This window comes from Rhincodon typus, chromosome 26, assembly GCF_021869965.1.
Source record: "Rhincodon typus isolate 14 chromosome 26, sRhiTyp1.1, whole genome shotgun sequence".
Lineage (NCBI taxonomy): Eukaryota > Metazoa > Chordata > Chondrichthyes > Orectolobiformes > Rhincodontidae > Rhincodon > Rhincodon typus.
The window spans coordinates 36,681,777-36,698,209 of NC_063357.1; the positions used below are offsets into that span (position 1 = coordinate 36,681,777).

At 38.2% G+C, this 16,433-nt stretch overlaps 1 protein-coding gene across 7 annotated transcripts in view; it reads left to right on the forward strand.

The window, feature by feature from the left end:
• LOC109928685 (general transcription factor II-I-like) overlaps nucleotides 1–16,433 on the forward strand; it is a 141,438-nt gene that overhangs the window by 102,177 nt on the left and 22,828 nt on the right. For all 7 annotated transcript variants that reach the window (XM_048612434.1, XM_048612435.1, XM_048612440.1 and 4 more), the window contains 7 exons: nucleotides 7,240–7,311; nucleotides 7,398–7,581; nucleotides 9,862–9,920; nucleotides 10,398–10,472; nucleotides 10,769–10,849; nucleotides 11,460–11,558; nucleotides 15,119–15,184. In XM_048612434.1, coding sequence (XP_048468391.1) covers nucleotides 7,240–7,311; nucleotides 7,398–7,581; nucleotides 9,862–9,920; nucleotides 10,398–10,472; nucleotides 10,769–10,849; nucleotides 11,460–11,558; nucleotides 15,119–15,184 — 636 coding nt within the window. The remainder of the gene's footprint in view (nucleotides 1–7,239; nucleotides 7,312–7,397; nucleotides 7,582–9,861; nucleotides 9,921–10,397; nucleotides 10,473–10,768; nucleotides 10,850–11,459; nucleotides 11,559–15,118; nucleotides 15,185–16,433) is intronic.

The following is a 16,433-nucleotide window of genomic DNA, read 5'->3' on the forward strand; positions in this document are numbered from 1 at the left end:
GCATCAATTGGCCTTGTCAGTAGTTCTGTCTGAATCATGACTCCAGTGTTTTGCTGAATAGTATAAGACTAGGTGAATGATCTTCAATGCCACGATTATGCAACTATTTAGCAAGTAAACCTTTCTATCCTTGATCACTGGTAAGCTTTGTGTTAATTGCAACAGTTGGATTTTAAATAAAAGACTTCCTTCCTATATAAATCAGGTAACTTGCTGTAATGAATATCATTGCTTGCTGTTTTTTCTGGAGTATATTGCTGCCAATTATTATCAATAGCTGTCTTATCTTTTCTTTCCTGGTTTATAGGTGGTACTTTTGAACACACTTGTTGTATTTCTTGTGCATCAGTTTAACTTTCCAAAACCACCTAACGTTCTAAGCCTTCATATAAAAATATGCATATTTAAATATAAATATCTCAATTTTAAAAAATTGGTGACAGTCTAGCCGTGAATTAATCTTGCTGGAGCAAAAGTATTTGAAATTATCCTATTTAATGGACCCACACCTAAATACTTTATAGATAATTGTAAACATCAGTTTAACTTTACTGCATTTTTGTACATTCACAATGTGGGAATATTAAGACTCAGCTGCTTCACAAGTGGATTTTCTATGGGGAATTCACATTTGAGCAATTAAGAACCAGAATTTTGTAAAGAAATTTACTTTAATATTTTGCAGAATTTTAACGCATAGTTAAATTGACGCACAGTTGGAATAAAGGGGAGCATTTTCAAATTGGCAACTGTAATTAGTGGACTGCTAAAGTGATCAGTGTTGGGGCCGCAGTTATTTGTAATATATATTAATAACTCAGATGGGAGAAGTGAATGTGCTATTACCAAGTTATGCAGATAACAAATACAAGTGGGAACGCGAGCAATGAGGGTGACAGAGCCTACAGAGGGATATAGACAAGTTAGTGAGTGAGTGGGTGAAAACTTGGTATTTGGAACATATTGTGGGAAAATATGAGGGTGTTCACTTTTTGACGGATGAATAGAAGAACTGAAAAGTATTTAAAGGAGAAAGACTGCAGAAAACTGCAGCAGAAAGGAATTTTAACTTTTCATGCTTTCACTTATGGAATGTGGGCATCACTGGCTGAGTGATCCCTGGTTGCCTTTGATAAAGTGGTGTAAGTTGCTGCCTTGAACTGCTGCAGTCCAGTTGATGTAGATACACTTGACCCAATGACACTGAAAGAAATTCAGCAGGTAATAGGGAAGGCAAATGGACTATTGGCCTTGCTAAAACTATATAAGGCACTAGTCAGACTACAGAATAGGTAAGCAGTTTCAGTCTCGTTTATCTAAGAAAGATGTGCTAGCTTTGGAAGCTGTTGATGGTCTCATCTGTTTAAGAATTGCCGAGTTGATCCTGGAAATGGAGGGATTTTCATATGAGGAGAGGTTGCATAGGTTTGGTTTCAGCTCATTAGAGTTGAGAAGAATGAAGGAAGATCTTATAGGATACTTGGGGTGGGGGTGGGGGTCGGTGTTTGATAGGGTAAACGGAGAGTCATTGTTTCCCTTATGGAGCGTCTAGGGATATAATCTCAAAATAGGGTCAACCATTTAACACAGGTGAGGAGGAATTTCCTCTGCAACTGGTGAATCTGGCAAATTGTTTATCACAATGGGCTTTAGAGGCTAGGTCATTAAGAATATTCAAGACTGACAAAGGTTTTTAATCAGGTAAAGGAATCGCTGGTGTAGGAAAACAGCAGAAAAGTGTAGGTGTGAATTATCAGTTGAGTAATGACCGCATTGAATGATGGGACTGGCTGAATGGCCCACTTTTCTGTGCCTTATGGAATCCATCCTGCATCACTTATTTAAAACAAAATAATGAAAATATTGCTAATTCTGGAAATCTGAAATAAAATAATGCGGAAATATGCAGTAGGCCAGACAGCATCTGCGGAGAGAAACAGATTTAACATCTCCAGCCAAAATGATCTTTTTTGGAGACATGAGATCCGATGAAGACGTATTAGGACTCTGAACTAATACATTAATTCTGTTTCACTTGCTTTTATTTTGCTTAACCTCAGTGAGTATTGTCTAATCAACTTGTTCAGAGATGTTATTGTATGTAGACTTAAACCCAGACCTCTTTTTTTTTTTCCTAGAGGTAGGAAAACTACCACTGCACCAGAAGAGCCCCTTGTGGACTTGTATAAACTTATTCACAACTTCCAAATTATAATCATTGGCTGTCCTTCAACTTGAGAATGATGTCTACTCCATTGTAAGTTTCTGCTGTGGGTCTTTTCTAAATGGACCAGGCCGACTCTTGAACTGCAGCTCCTTGACCACACTAGGAAGCAAGTCCCCAAAGATAGTGGAATTTCAGTGCAGGATTTGCATTCCTCTCGCTGCTCCTCTGCATCGTCATAATGACGTTGTATCTTAAAGTTTAATGGACATGTCATAATCACTCAAAGATGGTAACCAGTTCCACGCGGTCATTAATGACCAATTCTTATGTGATTCTGTGAGAGCTTCAGTGTGCTTTGAAGTATTTTCTTTGGCCTCTTGTGGATTGTAGGTTATTTAAGTTACAAAACCAGGACCTGGCAGGGAAGATGTTTGGCAGCTGTCGGGACATTCCGTCCAGTCCACCAATGTTTATTTTGCAGGATGTTACGTCTGAATGCTTGAGGATGACATCCAGAAGAGCGGTAGCATTTGTTCAGATGTTTAACTGGAGGATTGGAAGATATGATAGAGATATTCTTGATGGACTTTTTCTCTTGCACTCTTGCGCATCGCTTATGTGCTGTCCAGGTCTTGGTGCATATATGTGGTGACAACAAATGCTGTGTTGTTGAGTTGGGTAGATATTTAGATATTAGTTAAACACTTGCTGGTATTGTCTGGATGAACTGTCAGCCTTTACAATATTGCATCTTCTGACCAGTGATGGGCTTTTGAGAGAAGTAGCTCCCAAGGTATGGAAAGTGCTCGATATATTCCAAAGTGTGTCTCAATGTATGGGAGGTGGAATATTTGGTTGACTGGATAAGCGGTTTGTTTTCACAGCCCTTTGACTTTGCTAAGTTCCTTGTATGCTGAATTGAAGAGTTTGAGAGTGTCTTGCAAATTTGTGCAGAGTGGACAATGATTGCTCCTCACTCCTGACACTCTGCATGAATGTCAGTGGGGTGGTGCTAGAAAACTGCACTCCAGATGAGTTCTCAATAGTAAACAGGCAAAGGAAGACACTGTCTCAGCAGCTGTGTAGTTTATATTGAAAAGTATCAGGTAGCAATTGTGTTCTTGCCTAACTTATTATAATTATAAAGTCAGTCATTTTTGATGGCATTTCCGTTGTTCTCTGCAATGCCCTGAATCGTCCAGATTTTCCTTTTGCACGTTATCTGTTTGGATTTAACAGACCTTTTCCGAACTCTCTCAACCTCAGAATATCGCGTTATCAAGTTATAGGTCACTTTAATTTCTATTTTCAGTTAACATGAACATTGAACCTTCTGACTTAGCCTAACTGGATTTCTCAAACTTTTTTTTTTCCTCGCTTGTGAATTCAAGCTAAAATTTAACATCTGCGCTAGATCCTCTTCCTTTGCCAAGATGTTTTAAAAATTACATCAGAAATCTGAGTCATTAATATTTCCTTGCTAATGGAGCTTCTGTTTGATGAATCGAATATCTTTATAATAAATAATTCAGAACAAGACAAACTTTTATGTTGATACTTTCTTGATGAATTCATGCTCACGAAAATCTTCCCAGGGCCGATGGCCAATTCTCACCAGCAAACTAAGTGTTAGTAGCACCCCTTTCCTATACAGTGTAGAAATGAGATTTCTTTTTCTGGATGGAAAGTGTATAATTAAAATAAACTTAATATCCAGCAACTTAAAGAAATAATGGGAGACCTATGACCAGCTGTTCACTACCAAATAATTACAATTGCTGTGATTTTAAGTCATTAGTATACCAATGCAAGTTAAAATTTCTCCAGAGTGAGTGAGATGCATAATTTTGATTGTTCTGAGAATGTGAAGAAGAGAGTTATCTGGCTTGGTAAACCCCCCTGTCTGACCTTGCAAGGAGAACCACGATCCCTGTAATGGAACCAACTCCTCCTCACTGAATTATATGCGCAGCTGGCAAATGGTTACATTTTATTCTGAACTTTGTAGCTGGAAGTTTGGATAGATGTACAGCCTGTCTATGATCTCTTAAGTTCTGATAACCTGTAAAATATTTTTGTTAATTTATTAATCAGTTACTTTCTTTTCTTTTATGTAGTCTCGAGACCATAATCATAACGACTTTGAGGAGTCAAATTTGAACAGACTACCAAATATGCTTCAAAATGTATTTCTTGGGTCTGCTGCTTGTAACTTTTAAAGTTTATAATTATTTGAGTCACTGTAGCAGTACTAGAAAGTTTTTTGAAGGAGACAATTTTCAAGTATTTGACCAAGCACCACTCATTGCATTTTAAATGAGATGAACACTTTTAAAAAAACAAATGGTTTTAAATGGATTGTAGCAAGTTTGGTATCAACCAAGAGCAAAGTATAGCTTCCCACTTGGTCTTGGCTCTATTATACACAGAACAAATTATCCTGAAAAGAGAACTTTATGGTTCTGTAAGACTGCCAAACTTGCTGATCTGTTTTTAGATTTCCATCATATGAAACAACTTGATCTATTCTTAATGAAATCGAACCTGTCTGTCTTTTTTTCCCATTCCATCACATCTGGTAATTAAAAGGTGCCTTCAGTGAATTATGTCTGTCTTGACCAATCAAATGTAATTAAACTGCAATCAAATCATTTTGTAACTATGATGGATTTGGTTTAGATTCCAGTTTGGCTCTAGAAAGTTATCCTGCAGCTGGTTTATATAATATTTATAATCCTCAATTATTGGATGTAGCATTTCAAAAATAAATCACTATCTTTGAAATAGACTACATCAGTGACACACAAAAACAGAAATCGCTGGAGAAACTCGGCACGTCCGGCAGCATCGGTGGAAGGAAAGCAGGGTTATTGTTTCAAGCCCAGTGACTCTTTTCTCTAGAACTAGAGGCAGCTACGAAAGGTGATATTTACGTTGATGATGGGGGCAGAGAGAAAGAGTGAAGTGGAGAGGAACCTCAGAGAGAGAGAAGAAAAGTTAGGCATACAAAAGGTTGTTGATAGTAAGCCAGGGAAGAACAGAGACTAGAAAGGTGACAGTGAAGGCTGTGAATGGATGAAAATATGTTGACTATGCTGAAAGCAACTCGTCATTGACAGGATCAGGGAGGAGGGGTTTAGTAATAGACCTGGAGGAGATAGTCAGGCTTTGACATTATTAAACTTGATATAGAGTTCTGTCCTAGACAGAATATGAGGTGTAGCTCGTCCAGCTTGTATTGTCTCACTGAAGAACTGCAACAAACCTGAGAGAGAAACGTTAGCTGAGGGACATGGTGCTGTGTGGAAGTGGCGGTCATCTAAAAGATCGGGGTTATATATACAGACAGAATGTAGATGTTTTGCTAAGTGGTCTCCTGGTCTGTATTTTGTCTGTCCAGTGTAGAGAAGGCAGCATGGGGAGATTGAATGAAGTGCAGGTAAATCACTGTTCCACCTGGAAGGTGTGTCTGGGGCCTTGGATAGTGAGGAGGGATGTGGTCAATGGGCAAGTATTATGCCTTCTGCACTTGCAGGGGTAGGCTCCTTGGGGGTATTGAGAGGTTTTGAGAATGGAGAAGTGGACCAGGGCACCGACATCAGAGGGCAATGCGTGTCTGGTGGTGGCCTCTCACTGGAGGTGGCAGGTGATGGCCCTTTGGATGTGGAGTCTGCTGGGGTGGAAAGTAAGGACCAGAGGAACCCTATTGTCATTGGACAGGGAAGAGAAAGGGTGAAGGCAGAATCGTAGGGAATGGGTCAGACGTGTCTAAGGGCCCTATCAACCACGGAAGCAGAGAATCCTCAGTTGAGGAAAATGGTAGACAATTCTGAAGCCCCCCAGTGAAAGATGGGTCATCAGAACAGTTGCTCCATATCTGAAAGAATCACATCTTAGTTTTTCAGTTTTGGAACAAAATATAACTGTAATTTCAACAAAATATTCTTACCAGATATGTCTCAAATCTGTTGTTTCTACTTCGCAGCATAAAATTGGAATATGTCATTTTGAAAAATGTTCATTTGGTTGCGAGTTGATGTGATGGTTATATGTTAACGGAAGCAAATAGAAATTAATAAATGTGATATGAACATCTGTGATCTACTTAGGTTGAGCAAAGCTACAAGGATTGGGGAAAGGACTGCCACTTTAATGTAATGGAACTAGTGATATGACTGTTACCCTATTACACTTTTTCAACTGAATTCCTCCTTTGAGAAGTTGAGTACATTATGCATATAATTGTCTAAAGGTTAATTCAACATTAAGTTCAATCTTGTCAAACTGTAGGACGCTACAAGTCCCTGTTGCCAATAATTAGAGCATTCATGATTATACAAATCTAGATCAACATGCATGAAATAATAGGCTATTGAAGATTGTGCGCAGTAATAAGTAAGAATAGCTGCACTGCATAGTGTTAAATATCCATAAAACGTTGAGACAGACTGATATTACTTCTCTTAATGTTTGGACTGTGTACCATGAGAATTGTACATTTTGAGGCTTTGTTCGATACATACAGAAAATGTTTAGGTATTGATTTTGTTTCCATTGTGCAAGGTAAAATTTATGAACTATGTGGTACACGACTACTTGCTGTCTGTTATGTTGATCATCCTTGTACAGATATTTTCTGGAAGTATCGGACAGAGTCCACAGTTGCTAATGATGATTTGTGTGAATATAGTAGATTTTATCATTTTAAAAGTAGCTAACTTTCTATTAGTACTAACAATGAACTTTTGTAGTGTTTAATAGCTCCAAATCTGTTGTATTGACTCTAATGACAGTTTAATACTAAAGTGCGCCATGTGCTGCAATACTGTATGTGAAACATGCTCTAATGTGACTAGCTTTTACACATTGTGTACTATGTAAATGAACAATGCCTATCATAATGAGTTGTTTGCTGTCTTAAATTATAAATCCAAGTATGTGTTTTTATGAAGAGTGATATGTTGTACCACCTACTGCATTTGTGTAATTTTGAAATTGCTAATTTTTTTCAGTAAGCGAGTGAAAGTTTTTAAGGGAGGAAAAAGTTAATGTGCCATTTTAAATTATTCCAGGGAAAGAAGATTGGAATATCAGAATTACTAAACTAAGAAAGCAGGTTGAAGAAATATTTAATACAAAATTTGGTGAGTTGCTTTCTGACATTTAGTACTGCCAATTTTTGAAGTTGGTTATAGAACTCCTTGGCATAATGGTTTACTTTTGCCCGCAGCTGAAGCTCTGAACCTTCCAGAACCAGTGAAGGTTCCATATCCATTATTTGAGTCCAATCCACAACATCTCTATGTAGAAGGGCTGCCAGATGGAATTCCGTTCAGAAGCCCTACGTGGTTTGGAATACCTAGACTAGAAAGGATCATTCGAGGAAGTGCAAAAGTAAAATTTTTTGTAAAAAAGTAAGACTTTCCTTTGGTTTGATACAATTTTATGTCTAACTGTGGTATAACCAAAGAAATGAGAGGGGACTTGAAACAAAAGTAGTGCAGTTGGACTGGGGTAATGTGAAGGATCACATGAGTTGTGTTAAACCAAGCAGAAAAGACAAGGCAGTAGAATGGAGTAGTGGCATGGGTAATGATAACTAACGTGGTAGGAAAGGACAGTATAAAACTGGAGGGTGCACTAGTAGAAAATGCTAGAGTTCGGAAGAATGGTAAAATGACCGGAATAAAGGCTTTTTATCTAAATGTGTCCCACACTTGTAACAAAGCTGATGAATTGATAGCAGAAAGAAAAATGACTGTTTGTGGCTTGATGACCATTTCAGAGATGCATGGCATAGTTACCAAGGTTAGAGCCTAAGTATTCAAAGGCATTTGATTTTTCAGAAGGACAGAAAGCAAGGAAAAGATGATGGCGTAGCACTATTAATTAAAACTTTAAGATGTGGGAGCAGAAATTGTGACTTACCTAATGATCCTCAACTTGAATTGCTGCCTTTCTCCATAAACCTTGATTCCTGTACTGCTTAAGATCTGTCTATCTCAGCCTTGAATATACTTAATGATCCACTCTTAGTAGTCCCTTGTGTTAAAGAATTTCACATGTTCACTATCCTCAGAAGAAATTCCTCCTCATTGTCTTAAATGTGCGACCCCTTGTTCTGAGTGTATCCCCTCAGGTCCTAGACTCTTCCACAGGGGAAACAACTTTCCTCATCTACTTGGAGACAATAAGGACTGGAGATGCTAGAAGCCAAAGTCTATAGGTGCGAGGCTGGAAATGCACAGCAGGTCAAACAGCATTCGAGGAGCAAGAAAGTCAACGTTTCGGGCTGAAATCCTTTATCAAGACCTCCACCTACCACCTCTAGCATGTCAAGTCCCCTAAGAATTTTGTATGTTTCAATAAGCTCATGTTTCATTCTTCTAAATTTACAGTTGGTAGAGGCCCAACTTCTTGATCTCTCCACACAAGAGATTCTCTCCATTCCTGGGATCGATCACGTGATCCTTCTCTGGACTGCCTCCCATGCCAGTGTATTTTCCTTAGATAAAGCGTCCAAAACTGTTCACAGCATTCGAACTGTGGTCTGATCAGTGCCTTGTACAGTTTTAGCAAAGCCTCTCAAATTTTATACTCCATTCCCTTTGCAATAAAGGCCAACATCACATTTGCCTTCCCTACTAGCCATTGAACTTAAATGCAAGCTTTTGTGATTCATGATCGAGGATGCCCAAATCCCACTGTCCTGTAGCTTTCTGCAGTCTTTCTCCATTTAAATAGTCAGCTGTTAAACTATAGCCAGCTCTAGTGAGAGATAATATTCGAAGATTAAGATGTAGGATCAGTATGGGTAAAGATAAATAACAAGTTTAATAAGTCAGTTGTGGGTGCAGTTTATAGGCTTACAGAGAATAAGGGAGAAATAACTGTGGGTGATTTTGAGCAAAGCAGATTGGCAAAACTAATGTGGAAGCTGAGTTAATGGTGGATTCAGGCAGGTTTTTTAGACCATAGGTTCTGTTGCAAACTAAGGAGCAGCCTGTTTTATACCTAGTAATGTGAAATGTGACAGGATTAATTAATGAACTCATAATGAAGTCCCTGGGCAGCAGGATCATAACATGATATAATTTTGCATTTGGTTTGAATGTGAAAGTGTTTGAGACTTCGAGTCTTATCCTTGTAATTGTCTGTCCTTATGGGGACAGGGTGCATTAAACTGAAGTGGGAAAATGCTTTGACAGGTGGAAAGTAGCAGACATATTAAGGAGATATTTCATAACTCTCAGCAATGATCTATGCCAATCATAGAGACTGTAATGGGAAAGAACTGCCATTGTAACTAACTAAGGAAGTTGAGAGCAAAGAGTGACAATTTAAAGGGGTTGGATGAATGTAAAACAGTTGCGAGGAGGAAGTACCCTTCAAGAGAGTTGTGGAGCTTGGGTCACTCAGTGTATTCGAGTTAGACTTTTGATGATGTAGGAAGTTAAGGTACAGGTGACAGACAGGAAGGCTGAGTCAAGTCCACAATCGGATCTAACGTGAATTTATGTAATGACAGAGCAGGCTGAAGAGGTTGAATACCTAACCTACTCCTCTTTATTGTTGTCTTACTATAGTAAGTAAAAGTACAATTTGGTTATTTTCCTGTGTTAAATGTGGGGTGGTAAATGTAATTAATTATTTATTGAAACTGCTCAATACTAATTGCAAAGCTTATCAACTAGGCCAGAACTTGTGGAGCCTCACCTCCCTGATAGATTGAAGAAAGGAAAACGCACTGATGGTAAGAAACTAGATATCTTTGTATAAATAATAATGTCCAAGGCCAGAAGCCAGGGAAATTCTTCCTTGGTTCTCACAAATGTCATAAGTGTGGAAGTTAACTCAATGAAGAATTTATATCTTACTTTGAACAGGAAAGTGTAATTTGGACACGTTGCTCAATATAGAATTTTTGTTAATGCAGTCAACAGTAACTTTATTTTTTGCTCATGATATTGTTAGCTCTTGAGATTTTGTATTCCTACCATAACTCTAGTGCATGACCAGTATTGGGGTTAATCTGTACCGTCCCACGGAAAGAGCCAGTTTTACAAGGAGGGTGTGGAGTTGTTGCAGATTCAGAATGAGTAATCATTTTACTGGTCTTACTTTCCTGTCTGGGATTTTGCATTAATCTTAAATTTTAAAGGCCTTTGATGTGCTCTGGATATGTTTCACTTGAAATTGGATTTAGACTATCCAAATTCATTTCACTTAGGAACCCCACCCAGCAACAGAGGGAGGAGGCGTGTTTCCCGTCCACCAGAGCCGAATTTAGCACGAACCGTTAAAGGTGAAAGGACCGTATTCCTAACCTCCTACAGTATCTAACAGAACTTAGTTGTGTGTGGTATTTTGTTCTGGAAACGGGGCATTAGTAATTTCTGTTCAAAATTTGTTTTAATGTTTAAAACTGTGATCTCTACTTCTCTGTGACACCCACTTTAATGTACAGTTAACACACACCGGGCGAATTATGATATGTACAGCATTTAGAACTAAAAGGAAACACTATACTGGGGAATACGTTCAGTGTTAAAATATTTCCTGTAATACTTAATTTCGGGTGTACCGCTTTCTGTTGTTTAGACTCCAGCAGTTCTGCACCAGAGAAGGTTTCACAAGTACCAACAACTCCAAGTAGCCCAGAGATAGAAGTTACCATTGAAGGTATTTTTATTTTTGTTTGTACTGCATGACACGTTTCCTTCTGGCGTATCAGGGAATGGTGTGGCCTTCTAAGTAAACTAGAAATTGCAGTTTTAGTTCTGACTGTTTTTTTGGAAGACATTTTTTTTTAAAAATGCCTCTAGAGATGCTGCCTTCACAAGATGATTTTACTCTAATTCGTAGTAGCTCTTGCTGGAAGGAACCTGGAGCCTTATTGATGACCTTTGGTACACTGCATAGTTTAGGCTGATAAAGCATTAGCATTAGCAGTAGCCTTGCACACATTTGGCTTTCCAAAACCTTTTATCTTGCAAATCTGCCTCTTAAATTCTTTATTTGAGTAAACAGAATATAGCCCTACATTCAGTTATGTATGAGAATTTATAGCTTATGCTGTTGCTAGGTTTCTGCATAGATCCATACCTGGCTGTTCAGTATTAAATAGTGATATAGCATTTTTTCAAAAATTGTATTGCTGGTTAATAGTTGAGCTTTAAGGAAGTAATTGACTGTTCTTTTTGAAAGCCGGCTGTTAGGTAAATTAAGTTTGACAGCTATTTCGTAGCAACTATGTGGATAAAACTGAATTATCTTCTATTTTTATTGACAGCTTCTGATGAAACTCCACCAGTTAAGACAGTAGGAAATATTACACAAGCAAATGATTCAAATGCTACATTCAAACAAAGAGGCAGGGAGTTCTCTTTTGGTAAGAAACATGGATGAGTAGAATGAACACCATTAAAGTACTTTTGGTAATGGAAGGGAACAGCTTGCTAAAAATAAACTCTTGGACTGGGGATGTGGTCTGTGATTTGCTAAATGGATTTGTAAAAAAAGAGACTGGCAACAGGCCTCACCATCTGCGTCACTCTGTCCCCATAGTACCAGGATCTGCAAAATATGTTTTTATTTGTGAATGCATTTTGTGTAATACAAACTATTGGATTGTTTGGTTTATTTTTATGTATCAAAATACCTAAATCTATGCATCAAAATATTTGATATATGTATGTATCTGTTCGTAAACCAGAACTAGCACCCAGTGGTTACATATAACACCTTAAATTTAACATGTAATAAATTTAAAGTTTATAATTAAACTTGACAAGCCTAGTTACCACCTCAGTGAAAATCAGATGTTGTCTTCTGTTGCATTTTGTTCCAAATACACTCACTGATTTCAGCAGATCTTTCCTCCATTAATTGGCAAAATATGTAACAAAGTATTATCTAGTTGACTTTGCCAGACTCCTCCTCCTAGTATGCCAACAAATGAGATTATAAATACATAAAATTCTTCTTGCACAATGCTAATGTAACCAGTGTGTATTTTTATGCTGGGGAATGTCCAAACCAAGGTCACTGATTTAGTGGTTTCCATGGAAAATTGATAGTCATGTCATTTGATCCAGAAGATTAACACGCAATGTGACATAATAGTCATCACTAGCCCCACTAATGTCACTGATATTGGTTACAGTTTATCTTCAATTTGTATCTAAACTTCAGAAACAACTTGCATTTATATAGCACTCTTTATATTCAAAAGCAATTCACAGGTGTTCCCCAACACATTTTAACATACTGTACATGAGATAGAGCAATGAATACCCAAAAGCTTGGTTGACCGTTAACTTTTAGCAAGCGTTGTAGAGGAGGTGGATAATATAGGTCAAAATTTGAGAACTTGGGGCCTATGCAAAGCATGAACAGCAGGGGTACAATAATTCAAATTGGCGCTGTGCATAAAGTCTGAGTTGTGGAGAAGTGTAGAAATCTTTGAGGCATGTAAGGTTGGAAAATGTTACAGGTAAGACCATGGAGGAATAATAGAACCAGGATACAATTTTAAAATCTCAGCTTTAGTGGACTAAGTGCAGGGATGCATGGTACTTGGTGCAAGTTAGAATGCAGGCATTATAGTTTTAATAAGTTCTATGGAGGGTGGATAATGGGAGGAGATCTTGGCAATAGTTAGGCCAAGAAATAAATAAAAGAAAATGATCAAGGAAGTGTTGGATTAGTCAAACTTGAAGAGGTTCCCAGGAATATAAATACAGGCATGGAATGGTTGGGGTGAATGTTTGGTGCTGATTCTGATTCTTCTTTGCAAGTGTAAAGGTAGCAAAAGGACAAATGATGTTTTAAGCTATAGACAAACAGAGGTAGAGATATAATCAGGTGACATCAGAGATAGAAGTCGGCAGACGTTACGATGCAGCAGAGACATGGTAGCGAATCTTGATACTACAAGATAAATCTGAATTTCGGTTTTAGACAGTTGTGGGGAGAGAGATGGGGTTGGTGTCAGCCACAAAAGAAAAAGGCTTCTACCTTCAAATTGTGATAAAGAAAATTTCATCTCGTTCAGTATTGCACATCGGACAAGCTGTGAAAATCAATGGGGGCAATGGAGTTGAGAGTAGTAGTCGTGAGGTAGTGATCAGTGTATATCTGGAATCTGACGTTGTGTTTATGGTTAATGTCACTGAGGGGCAGTTTTTTATCTTTTTATAAAATAATTAGTACAAGTGTTCCCCTGGAACCTGTTGTATCCAGTGTTGTGAACTGTTTGTGACTTTACTCTGTTATGAAGGCAGTCAGTTAGTTCAACCACTGGAGTTATGGCTTCAAATCAGTCCCACCTTGTTGTTACTCATGCACAGGAGCACATACCACACTAGGAGGCTGTTTTGGTCCATTTGAAGTTTTACTTTTTCATTTAGTCCCAGACCCCAGCAGTCTTCCCATATTCTGGGACATTGCCCTCCTCCAAGTACTTTATCTAACTCCATTTTGAAAGATGCCATTGAATCTGTTCCTACTTTAGTGCATTACAAATTCCAATCACTTATTACGTGAAAGCATTTTTCTTCATGTCAACTCTCTCTGGTTCTGTTACCAATCACCTTAAAATCTATACTGCATGGATTATCAACTCTTTGGTAACATCATTGGCAACATTGTCTGAATACCTGAGATTTTGAACACCAATCAAATTTCCTCTGCTTCTTTTCAGCACAGTTGTTTGCCAGTTTCGAAACTGGCTTGTGGACTTCTGACATTGCTGTAGCCAAAGAGGGGTTTCTAATAATTACAAGGCATCTCTTTTTTTTTTTAAAGCAAACTTTTTTTTATTCTTTCATGGGATGTGGCGTATTGCTGACAAGGACAGAATTTGTTATCTCTAACTGTAATCTAATTCTATCTGTTAATTGTCCTTCAACTGAGTGGATTTCCAGGCCACTTGAGTAAACGTTGCAGTGGATCTGGGCTCATGTAGGCCAGACCGGGTAGGAATGATGCATTGCCACCTGACAAGGACATTATCCATAAAAGTTTTAATGAACTAAATAAGTTTTCCAATCATCAGCAATAGTTCTATTTAGCTCCATAGGCTAAATTTTATATTCCAGATTCATTTACTGAATTCCACCATTGCTATGGTGAGTTTTGAACCAGTGCCCTGAGATTGCTGGTCCAGTGACATTACCCCATACCACCATGATCCCACCTACAACACCCCCCCCCCCCCCCCCCCGCCCCCCCCCCCAACCCGTAGCAAATGCTGATTTTCATGTTTGTAGGCCTGAAATTTTGGCACTGACCAAGTCTGCAGCAGTTCCTTGCGTGTACCACAGCTTGAGTACAGCTTCAGTCTTTGTAGTGGAAGTGCTTCGCAGAAAGTGCAGCAGTCATTACCTTGATCAGTTTAACTGAGCCATAAATTTTCTTGTCTTCGAAAGCTGATCTGATGTGTATCAGGAGAAAAAAACGAGACACCTGCAGGGCAGCATTTTTGTTTTTTCTTCATTTCCAGTTATGAATTCTGTCCCCCGCCCCTCCTTGTGAAGAACGTTGCTATATATTTGCAAGTTGTCAAGTCCTTTTTGAGTCAAGTAACTCCCCTCTTCTAAAACGATAGTTCCAACTTGCATGTCTTTGTCTTAAATAATCATGAAATTTCTCGGTAGTCTAGAGATCATTTAAATGCGGTTATAGGAATGTCTCCATGTATCTCAAGTGCATCCTTTACTTATTGCATGGTGTGTAATTTTAAAGCACCCTTGTAAGAAATTCATCTTGAATTTCTTTAATCCATTGTTATCCTGCAAATATTTCTCAATTGTAATAAGAATTGAAAGGCATTTTGTGTTGATTAAATTTAATAAAAAACTGATGATTCTCTATTCATTAGCATCTTCTTAAAACCTACATGCTTGAAGTTATATTTGTCCAATGAGTTTAATGTTATTTGTCTTGCAGAACAGTGGAATGCAAAAATTACTGAGTTGAAACAGCAAGTGGAGACATTGTTCAATGAAAAATGCAGTAAGTAATTGTTTTACAAGAAAGAAACAATAAATATTGAAATATCCTACGTATGGCTGTCAATGTTACAGAAATATTTCCAGATTGTATAGCTTTTAATTGATGTATTTCAGTTGTGGAATATTTTAGTGGTATACTTACATTTTGACAATTTGGCAATATTCTTGTTAAAATGTATATCGTGTGACATGTAGGGGAGGATCAGAATGATCGTTTTGTGTTATGCAATACTATACTACATTACATTATCAGAAGCCATTTGGTGCCTGAGAGTGAGCTTCCGATGAGCAAGGGAGTAGAGTATTCTTGTGTATGCCTTAGTTCAGTTTCCTTTCTCCAGTAGGTATATTCCAGTTCTGTGCAATAGCACCCTGACATTGTAGAGGGATTAACTATGTTGAGCAACCAGTACTAGGAAGGATGGTGATGCTACTTTTGTAGTCCCACTTACTAACTAGTGAGAGTTCTTAACAATTTCAAAAACTTGGATGATAAAATAATAGGAACAGGAAAAGATAAGCTATTAAGTACAATCATGGCTGATCTTCAGTATCAACTCCACTTTACCAACCACGCCCCAAGACCCTTGATTCCTTCAGAGACCAAAGGTCTGTCAACCAGCTTTAAATATATTCACTGATGCAGCAAATACAACCTGGGGAAGAGACTGCCGAAGAATCTCAACCCTGTGAGTAGAGAAGTTTCTCCTCGTATTAGTCCTAAATGATTGCCTCCTTATCCAGAGGTTCGTGCGTTCCAACCCCTGAACTTGTGTTGTAGATTCCCTGTCCAGCTAAAATAACCTCTCTCCATCGAAACAGGCCCTTCATAACCTTGCATGCTTTCCATGAGATCATTTTGCATTCTTCTGTACTCAGCCTCTGGTCAGAGGACAAGCCTCTTATTCCAGAAACAAATTTAGTGAACCTTTTGCTAAACTGCTTCCTGCGCAAGTATGTCCTCTTAAATATACATCTGAATATATGGGCCCCCACTGGCAGGTTCGCAGACTTCCCATTCACCCCTAGACATTTGCAGTTCTTGGGGAGATGGTGACATTGTGTTAATGTTCCTGGACTGGTAATCTAGAGGCCCAGAGTACCTCATGCTGAGGTAGATGAGCATCTGTTTGTATTTATAGAACTCTGGGGACGTGGTTTCAAATTCCATGGTAACAGCATATGGAATTTGAGTTAAATTAAAAACGTGGAAAATAATCCTATTTTCGATAATTGTGACTGCAAAGTTA